Genomic DNA, 10,709 nt, shown 5'->3' on the forward strand with positions numbered 1-10,709 from the left:
GGTCCTATATATATAGGGCCGACCGACGGCCGAGATGCTTCCGCGCCGACCGAAGACCTGCAGATGCACGACGCGTGGCGCCCGTCGGTTGGCGGAGGATTCGGCGTGCCCCGTCCCAGGACGGCCGCACCGCCCACATTAATTGCCGGAGGGGGCGCCGGCCAACCACCTTGACACGCGGCGCGCGGGGCGCGGCTCCGCATTCATGCGCCCGCACCGGTTCGCGTTCCCGATGGGACGCCTGACAGCGGCCCGCTCTCCCGCGATCGGCGCCGAATATCCGATCGTCTGACGCCGTATTGTCCGGCGCCCGATCTTTTGACACCGACGTAACGTCTGACGACGACAAGACGTGGCGTCTGACACCTGATGCCGACGTGACTTCTGACATCGACTAGACGTCCGGATCGCTTGGCATTCATGAGGCGTCTGACATCGGATCATCCGGCGGTACGGTCGGATCTACACATGCGACAAATCCACTCCCAGTCGTCCGGGATTGCTGTCCGAATGAAAGCATCGGCCAGCTCACCACCCGACATAGGAGTGGAGGGGGGCAACTGTTGAGGGATACCCACCGACCGACTGCCGGAGGGCCCGACCGACCGACTGCCGGAGGGCCCGACTGACCGGCTAGCGGTCCGACCGACGGGCGGCCCGACCGCTTCCGACGGACAACTCCGACTGGCCGATAGACCGACCGATCGTCGGTCGGGGCAACCGACTGACGGATGCCATCAACGGCTAACTGCCGGCCGTTCAACGGCCTATCGCCGACCGGGGGTATGTCGGGCGTACCCATCCTGACCGACTGAACCCAGAGGTCTGATGGCCGACTCATATGAAGCTCGCCGACCAATGGAGGGGCCCGACACCGCTCAGCTGGCTACCGACTTTGGGTCGGTCGGCTCCTCCAACCACCGTACAGCCGCCAGACGTTGTCAGCTCTGACACGGACATGCGGCGCAGTTACCTAGGGGCGTTGTCCCGCCGAGAGCGGGGTCAACCCTGGTGATTGGACGGCCACACGGCGACATGACGTTTTCACGGCGACTCTGACAGTCCACAGTGAGTTGACAGGTCCTCACTTGTCCGCGCCATTAATGACGGCGCCATACTGTGCTCCACTATATAAACCGGGGAAGGCAACAGTGCAAGGGATCCGCTCCCCCCACTTCTCGCTAAAACCACAGGCTCGCTCCTCTCTCTCCCTTTCTCCCTCGATCGAGCTCTCTGTCTTCATTTCACTGTTGCCCAGTCACCTCTCTGACTTGACCGTCGGAGGGTCCCCGCCGGAGCCGCCTCCGGTCAGTGTGGACTTCTCATTTTTGCAGGTGCCCGCTCCCCGACGATCGGACGACGAGGCGATTGGCCGCAACACTTCCTGTGTGATAGTTAATGGCTTTGTTTCTTGCCTCTACATAAATTGCTGTTTAAAGTTTATGTGCTGACCATTAGACCTTGCCAACAGTACTTGTGTGATATATATGTTCCATTCCATGAACCTTTATCTTAGCAGGATATGTCTTCTACCCATAAAAGAAGACCATGTTTTCTTAGCCATCACACCATCAAATTCAAGTGCCACACTATACATGCAGCTGAAGGAGAGAAGACTGCTGCATGGCTGAGATAGAAACAACATGCATGGTATAGTCATATTTTTCTTTTTGTTTTTTCTTTTCGGAGGGTAATTGATGCAGTTCTAATTGTTCACCAAGGTTTGGTAACCTTCATCTCCATTGCGTTTTCGACAATAACTGATGCCGATGATGACAGCTAAAATCGCACCAGCAAGAAGGCATGCCCAAGTATATTTCGACAACTCAAAAACCCCTGCATCCAAACAAAAGAATAATTTTTTGTTAGTGTCAGTCACTGCTCTATCCTCAGACTAATTTAGTACAATTGTCAGCTAAGCTACTGAAAGTCCGCAGATTAAGTGCATCAGCAAAAACAATATAGAGAGGTCTTACATAAGATTGGAAAGCTGAGGGTATTAAAGGTCTTTGGCTGAGGTTGTGGGTCAGCTACTAATATGTAGAAGAGCCCCATAACTCCGGTATGCATTTGGGTGCTGCTGTAATTGGATTCCAGAGTTAGAACCTCTCCATTTGCAACCCTGACAGAGCCTGGCTCAGGATAGCAGGTGGACATCCCAATAATGTAACCAGCCTCATTCCCTGCTTCTCTCCCTTCTCCATAAACTGGAATGGAAGTGCACAGGACCCGTCCATCCTAATCCATTCGTGTTGCACCAGAACGACAAGTAATCAAATAGTTAGCAGGTGAAAGTAATCTATGATGTCAAACAGAATTAAACATTGCATGTCAATATAATAAGAACAGAGGATAAGAAAATTAGATAATTTGATCCTTTCTAACTTGTTCGTCCTTTGAATTTGTTTGAGTCTTCACATCTCAACAGAAACTCCTTTGGAGAAATCTAGTATGACCATATATTCATTTGAATGAATTTTTTATGGTTACTTATTAGGATTTGTGATTTAAAATAAGTTTATTTGTCAGAATTGATTTTCAACTACTGAATACTCTAGAATCACGACTGTATTGTGATAGTAACATCAATAAATTATTAATTATGTTTATCTTAAATAATGTGAGATTCAGCTGAAATATTAAATTACTAGTTAAATTTCTTCTGGAATCATAATTTATAACTTCCATTTCCATATACCAATAAAAATAAAATTAATCCATGACTGATGTACTAAAAAGGAAAAATAAGTGATATCATTTTGTGATAGAATTCCATTTCTTCCTCATCAGTTAAAGGTTTGTTATGTTATACCCTTCGAATGGCCACTATAGCCATGTCATGATACATTAAATCCATAATTTCATGATGGACCTTTCAATTCTCTATTATATCTGGTTTACAACACTTAGGCACACTGGCCTATTCCTTCCATGAGACAAAGAGATAAACCATGGCATACTCCACTTTGTCGTCTTTCATTTCCCACAAAATTTCTACCCGCAATTAATTAATCAGGCTGCGAGTGCTGACTAAAAAAGATCGACTAAGAGGATATATCTTTATGTAAAGTAAAAGGGAGGTCAGGCCACTGATAATAAGAAGATATATCAAGCAAGATTACCACAATATATAGTAACTTTAAACTAATCAAACTGTAGTTTACTCATAAATCCTAATATTTTATGAAAAATGGTGGAAATCTGGTTGGTCTCACTGATTTCTATTTGAAGCTTATTGTTCTCTATCAATATATTAAGCAAAGTGTGGAGAAGCGGCACATATGCTATTTAACTGAAATGAACTGTATGCATATAAAGTGACTTTATGTTTCTGGATTGCAGTATGTTCCATAGAAAAGAAACTGACTAACAACACTAGACTTCCATGTAAACAGAGTATAGAAAATTTGTATGAATTGCTAAGTAAAACACAATGGTTGGCAGTAAACAATTTATTGCTCTATAACCATTAATACAGTTGAATTCCTTTTAAAGATGGAAAGATGCTATCAGAAAATTAATATTTTTACAACATGTTGATGATGACTGGAACAATTCACCTCACTAGGTGAATTCACCTACAGTTATAACTGCAGAAAGATGATTCAGCATATCCAACAGAAGAGAAAACTCCGCTTAGACAGTGGTTAAGAACCAATTTTCAGATGACTACAAATTACTATAAAATGGTTCAATTTCATTGTAAGTACCTTTAAACTAATGATGATCACTCATTTATAGATATTTTTTTGAATATATATTCTCTGTCTTCCAACCAATTGCAGTGTTAAAAATTATTTTCAAATTGTTTACCATTTGATAAAGTGAACATGGACATGATGCATCATGATAATCCAAATATCATCTTTGCCATCTATCGACTGATGCTATCAACAGACATCAAGTAATATGAAGTGAATATCAAAAGAATCAATCATGAGCTCTCGAAGCAGATATACATTACCTGACCGTACAGAGCAGAGCCTACTCCTCCTGAGTGCTGATGGGCAACACCATAGACAATGTCACCTCCATTGGGAATGACCAATCTGGCCTTCTTAGCATCAAGACACTCACCATTAGCCTTTCCTTCGAGACCACATGCCTTGACTTCATATTCTACCTACATAAATCCAAAACATATCACTATGTCAACAATCTGCAAGATTACCAGAAAAGATTTGCCCAGAAAAGCATTGAGTTCTCTCCAATAAGAAGTTCCTAAAGTGAAACTAGGATTTTTGGAACATAATTACTCTGAAAAGAAGGATCATATACAATATGGATAATCTGAACATCAAAAGTTGTCTGTTAGTTGTGTATTGAGTCCCAGGTGTAACACCTGAGTTGCTTTATCTAGTCAGCTTTTCTTGGCTTCTAAGGAACATAATTAGTCCAAAAGATTCCATCTTTCAAAGTCCAAAAGATTCCATCTTTCAAAGTCCAAAAGATTCCAACTTTCAAAAGACATGCGAAACACATGTATGAGAATTACTAGCTAATCCACAAAGGGTCTTCAATGGGACAAAGAAGACAAGATTAAGGATATTCAAAGAATTGGAAGGTGGCTGAAGAAGTGGTCTATTTTGCTAAGGCAAGGAAACAAATTGTGGACCTATTTACCAAGTTAAAATTATTGACTAGTTAACCTAGCCTTCTTGTTTTCTTGTTGTTGGGGGTCTGTTGTATTGTCTCCATGCTTTTCATTGCCATTATGGAAAGCAGTTAGGTATGCTTGTACCTAACTCTTTTCCTCAAAAAAAAAAAAAAAAAAAAAAAAAAAAAAGCCAGCTAATGTCCAAAGTGATTATAAATAACAGAAACAGAATATTAATCATTGTCCTTGAATGAGTTTGCCTGAGTGACATCATTCTTTTTAACTCTATAATCCAATAATTGATGTATGATGGAGTTGCATGCATACCTTGCAACTCAAATTGGCAGCAGTTCCTTCATGGGGACCATCCAAAACCTCCCCTGTATCAGTGACATCCAAAATATAGATCTTGACAGGTATAATGCTCTCATGCCAGTCAACCCATGTCACTGTGTACTTTAGATAGAGCTTCCTAATTGCACCACCAAAGCCTTCCCGAACTCGACATTGCGTCTCATCATAGCAACAATACAGACCTCCTGTATAATCTTTTCTCAGAGGCCGGCCATGTTCATCCTCAGTCACATTGTACAGATTGCACCTGCATTCTGTGCACCCCAGCCGGTCCTCCACACCTCTTGTGTCGATGGCATGGACATTCAGCAACCACATCTCCTCATATCCTTCAGGAATGTCTTTAGGATTTCCGACTTCTATACCATAAGGATCAGGAACCCATGTGGAGGTTCTACGTGTTTCTGAACCGAGGCCAAAGTACTGTCCTAGTGTTCCTTGGCAAATTCCAGCATTTCTTGCCCAAATAAACTTTTTAAGGTTAAGATCCGAAGCACCGACATCACCAGGAATTTTGTGTTCCCTCGCCCTGTAGTATCTTTCCACAACCCAATGATGAAGGTAAGTCTCATGAAGGGGAACTGAGATGCCATTCTCATCAACCACTTCAGCATGAAAACTCTTCAGAGCAATATGACCTTTAGGGAATGGGACATCGAAATAGAACTTGTTTGCCACAGAGCCTGGTTGTAAAATAAATGGAGGGGAGTGGAAGATGGCAGTTTTTAATGAGTGATCATCTATCTTTAGAGCTTGTGAGGCATACAGAGCTACAGCCAGTAAGAGGGTAACCAATGACAGCAGCCACAACTGACCATGAAACATTCTGACTGATAGTGAGAAAAAGTAATATCAGCAAATGCTAGCAGAAAGATTTGGCTACTAATTAATCTAGATATTATGAGTTGCATTAATATTAGAGATACCATGAAAGCAAATGCGCTGGCTTGGAAACTATGTCTTTTAAAAAAAGGCATCTAGATTCACCAAAATGTTACTAAATCATAATAATAAATAGATGGACTGCTGCTTTTCTCATTGAGAGAACACCCCTCAGGTCAAGTGCACTTTTTCTTAGCTCTTATTACTGAGAAAGCATTTTGCTTAGGACACTTCAGAATTAACAAAACAATCACAGGTAGTTGAAATCAAAAGCTATGATGCTAGTTACATTAAAGGAGAAAAATAATTTAATCTTTATATAGCTTTTTCTGTCAAATAAGTGAGAAATCTCCATATTTAAACACAACTGCATCTAGGCAAAAAAACACTGTAAATCATTACTACCAAATCTAACTGAAGGTACAAAAACTAGGTACTATTAATCACAGTACATATCTTGAAGGCAGTATGTTAATTACTGAACATGCAAAGCCATTAAAAAAAAATGATTATTTTTCTTTTCTTTTCTTTTTTTTTGGTGGTTCGGATAAGGAATGAGATAAAGGAAGCTAACTGAAGGGATGAAACACATCCACTCAAATAGAATTTACAAACGCAGATGAGTCCTCAACAGATATACTTATTTACCTAAACATGTTCAGAGGTACCTGTAGGGAACATTAAGATGGTGGAAAACAAATACTTCTAGACTGGTCCACATAAGTTTGATAGAAGACGTTATTTAGTATCTGAAATTTGTTCTTATACAATTCTTCTATTAAGTAAGAAAGACATGAAAATATTTTATTCTCACTCTTTAAAATAATAAGCAGACCTACTAAAAGTAATCAAATGTTATTCATCATGGAATTTCACCATAAAAAAGTGAAGGCACCAAGCATCAATTCAATAATGGCAACTGAGTGGTGTATTAAAGAAATAAGGAAAAGATATACTACTCCTCAGGAGCCAGCAACATCATCAAATTTATTGAAACACTATAGTGAGACCAACTTGACATGAAAAAATATGCTCTTCCAAGTGATTCAAGGAAACGATGTCAATTTGTATGCCTAAATTTTTGTTCTGATTCATGATACAAAATTAAGACCTAACAAATTTTCTAAGATTAGTTAAGCTTACCAAATTAACGCTGGAAAGAAAAAAGTCATGCCGGTTTACTTTGAGGAAATCTCATTTTATTAAAAGTTATTGTATTTGAAGGCATGATTTGCCCCTTGAAAGTTGCAATCGTCTGCTCTCTCTCTCTCTCTACAATCAAAAAAAGGGAAGTAGAAGTTCATATGGTTTAACAAATAGCTCGCTGGACTTTTGGAAAAGAACCTAATAACTCAGTAGACTTTAGAAAAACAAATAACTGAGTAGGCATAAACAAGAAGGGATTCTAAAACAGTTTCTATATCTACAGCGACGTTACATAAACTAATGTATGCCTTCATTTTCCCTAGAACAAATTAATTATTGATAGTTGTAATTTTTCTGCTATTGGCAATCTTCGGTGAAGAAATTTGTAGATAATATCTTTGAATAACCGTGGACCTTCAGACTCAGAGGTTCAGATATGTTGGGAAGAAACAGTTTCTTCCAGCATGAACCCCACCATCCACAAAGGCCAACAAATACCTGTACTGCTTTAATATCATAGATACAATAAATCATGGGTGGTTGCTTTCAACCCCCTAATCCTTACATCAAAAAGAGAAGAAGAAGAAGAAGAAGAAACTTCGGTGAAGGAGTTGAAAACCCATGATTGGGGAACGGTAAGATTGCTTTGTTAATCAACATACCCCAACCTTTTATTAAAAACATAAAATCAATAGGCAAATGATCCAAGAATATACGTAGCATGGACTAAATATATTGCTTCATTGATCTATTTGCTGGGAAAAACTATTCAAACCCACCAAATGTCATGAGACAAAACACGATACAGAAACTGAACATTAAACATAGGATAATAGATATCCTTAGAAAAAATCAAGAAAAAGAAATAATTGAGCTCTTGCATGCATGCCATCAAAATTTCAAATTTCACTCCTTATTTTTCTTAAAAAAAAAAAAAATAGAAACCCTTTCCCCCAATAAAGTTGCATACGTTAGATCAACTTTGTTTCCTTTAAAAAGGATTAGTCCTTCGATTTTTGGTTGTTCAAAAACCTCCAAAGTCATTCGATAAGAATAAAGTCTCACGGAATAACCAAAACAGACATAGAAATAAAGGATTTTTAGATTGAAGATAGCCAACATGATTAGAATTAAGCAAGGAACTAATCAGAGAAGAACCTCCAAGGGGGACGAGGGAAGAGGCGGACACAAGTAAGCTCTTTACCTCCTACGCCGGAAGATGGTAGGAACGGGGAAATCAGGAGTGAGAACGTGATATGATTTGCAGGGTGCAATTTGTAACATATGGAGAAGTCGACCTGGGAAACGGCGCAAGTCCGCGGAAAATATATATTGCCATGTGGCAACGATGATGCCACTCCTTTCGTCAGGAGTTTTGTCCTTTACGAAGTATGCATGTGAGAGAGAAAAAATTAGGTGTTTAGCCTTCTAGATATATATATATATATAAAAAAAAGATAACTTGACAATGACAACCACATTTTTTTTTTGTTCCCCTCATCTTGCTTGTGCTTCACCCATCTATATCAGATTGTATCTTTTATATGAAAGCATGATTCATCTCCATTCGTTGTATCAATCATTGGATCATACAATAGTTATTTTGAGATATATAAGACGAATGAAAAAATAATTCGAATGCTTTGAGATCTATATGAGATATGCTCTAGTTATTGATGTGACAAAAAAAAATCAATCATTTTTTGCTTGAAAGATATAACCTAGGGATGGCAAAAGAATAAGTTTGGAGTAGATCGGCTCTTTTTGTGATCCACTCCATGAGTTAGATATATGGATCCATTCCGCTCCATCAATTCTTGATGGATTTATAAACTTGATCCAAATTCTTTACATTTTTAAAAGCTTAGATCCTGAACCACTCCATGAAAATCCATTTAAACTTAAATAAATTTATAAAATTTAATTTTTATTATTGATGCTGTTTTTTTCTAATCCATCCCACTTTAATCCATCGCAACCCAACTTGCTCCACCCCAATCCAATCCGCCCCTGACATATTATATGTCTTTATCTATTGATAGATCTTATCTTATAAATAAATTTTTATCAAAATTTTTACATCTCTATATTATTATAAAATAATCATTATAAAAAGATTCAACGGTATAGATATATTATGTATAAATATATCTAACTAATGGTATTTTGGATTTTTCACATATATGAGGTGGGTTTGTAGGGCGGACAAGAGCAAACCCTGACCCGCTTTATCTCACCAGCGGGTTTATTAATTTTTGACCCGGCCTACCCTTTTACCCATTTAGCTGATTCATTTACCCGCCCCATCATGGGTTGAAGCAGGTTGGATTCGTGGGTTACCCATCTCATTGCCATCCTTAATATAACCCTTTGTACAATAGCACTTTCAGTAAGTTTGTAGGTGGATTAAGTCCAAAGAGATTAAAACTTAAATGAGGGTTGGGGAAAGATTAAGAAAAGATTAATAATACTTTGTTACAATTAATACATGCATTAGGTATCATATGGGGCATCATGTCTTAAATAGATTATAATTAATTAAGATGGATACTAATAACTAAACATGCTTTTGAATATTTTTTTTTTTAAACCAATTTGATCAATTGGAGATGCAGACATTTACTTTATTGTCTTTGGCCCATATCAGCGTAGGGTCTTAAAATTTTAAAATCATTGATGGCATTTAGAATGTTAAAATTGGTTTATGCTAATTCTTCTCCCTAGATAGAATTATTTACACCTTATTGACTTATTTCTGATACACTCTATAAATGAACCCTAAAAATATCCTTTGATTTGTAGGCTAAAAATTTGAGAAGCTAATTAATAAATTTTGGGTCACGTGAATCCCCTCGATGCTGGCTCCAACTAGTGAGACTCCATCAATTTAGTAGCATCAGGGTACTATCGCTTGCTCTAAATTTTAAATTTAATGTTGCATTAGAACAAAAAAAAAAAAAAAATCAGCAATATCAGCTTAAACATCATGAACTAGTTTGTAAATATTTGAATGCTATTAGTTTTAGATATCTAGCTATGCATCAAAAATGAATACTAGAGACCATATTTTGTTAATATTTAAATAAATGCAGTGGCTGAAGTTGAGGGTGGGACACCAAACAGCCAAAACATCACCTGCTACATTTTCCTCGTTATGGAAAGATCCATGCGTGCGTATCCCATCACACACTCCTAGGCATTGGTCAGGTTCCTTTGTCTCTTTAGTGCCTCGGTCCCAAAGAAACGTACAAAACATGCACATCCTTTACGCCAAATGCATACAGCCAGGTGGGCCACCATGATCACCTCCGTTGGAGCCTTTTGTTTGGCAAACCCTTTTGGTGCTCCTCATTTAGGTTCCCTTAGTCGACATTCTCAGCCGTCCATATAAGATTCCATTCTCATTGTTAATACAGAAATAAATTTGTTAATATACAGTCTAGGATATATGAAATATATGTCACCTGCTTAAAGTCTTTCATCTAAAATAAGTGTAATATTGCAAGAAAGATTTGGCTTGGGAAGGGGAAAAAAAAAATCTTCTATAAATAGATTCTTCCATTAGCAATATAGATAAAGTATATATTTAAATTTTTAGAGTAAACATATACATCAAAATTATACACAGAGATCATCTAGTACAATATCTATAAGTTCAGCTGCATTTCTTCTTGGGTCTTAGCCTTTAACCTGGCAATTATGAGTAGGATTGGAACGAGAAATTTTTGGA

At 38.6% G+C, this 10,709-nt stretch overlaps 1 protein-coding gene across 2 annotated transcripts; it reads right to left on the reverse strand.

The window, feature by feature from the left end:
* Window positions 1–1,474: 1,474 nt before the first annotated feature.
* LOC105035275 (uncharacterized) lies at window positions 1,475–8,317 on the reverse strand. 2 transcript variants are annotated; one of them, XM_073242657.1, is made up of 5 exons: window positions 8,184–8,317; window positions 4,925–5,781; window positions 3,965–4,123; window positions 1,977–2,238; window positions 1,475–1,836 (listed from the first exon to the last, which is right to left on the reverse strand). In XM_073242657.1, exons 2-5 carry the CDS (start codon window positions 5,774–5,776, stop codon window positions 1,706–1,708), a joined length of 1,404 nt encoding a protein of 467 aa, XP_073098758.1. In that variant the 5' UTR covers window positions 5,777–5,781; window positions 8,184–8,317; the 3' UTR covers window positions 1,475–1,705. The 2 variants fall into 2 exon arrangements, with proteins under 2 accessions (XP_073098758.1, XP_073098759.1); XM_073242658.1 differs by having other exon boundaries at window positions 8,138–8,274.
* Between the last annotated feature and the right edge of the window lie 2,392 nt (window positions 8,318–10,709).

This window comes from Elaeis guineensis, chromosome 8, assembly GCF_000442705.2.
Source record: "Elaeis guineensis isolate ETL-2024a chromosome 8, EG11, whole genome shotgun sequence".
Taxonomy (NCBI): domain Eukaryota; kingdom Viridiplantae; phylum Streptophyta; class Magnoliopsida; order Arecales; family Arecaceae; genus Elaeis; species Elaeis guineensis.

Excerpts from the sequence above, each read along its gene's own strand:
- LOC105035275 (XM_073242657.1), bottom strand. The coding sequence starts at position 5,776 with ATGTTTCATGGTCAGTTGTGGCTGCTGTCATTGGTTACCCTCTTACTG. Across the intron at positions 2,239-3,964 it reads GCTCTGCTCTGTACGGTCAG|GATGGACGGGTCCTGTGCAC; the intron begins GTAATGTATATC and ends CGAATGGATTAG. Across the intron at positions 1,837-1,976 it reads CCTCAGCTTTCCAATCTTAT|GGGTTTTTGAGTTGTCGAAA; the intron begins GTAAGACCTCTC and ends GTTTGGATGCAG.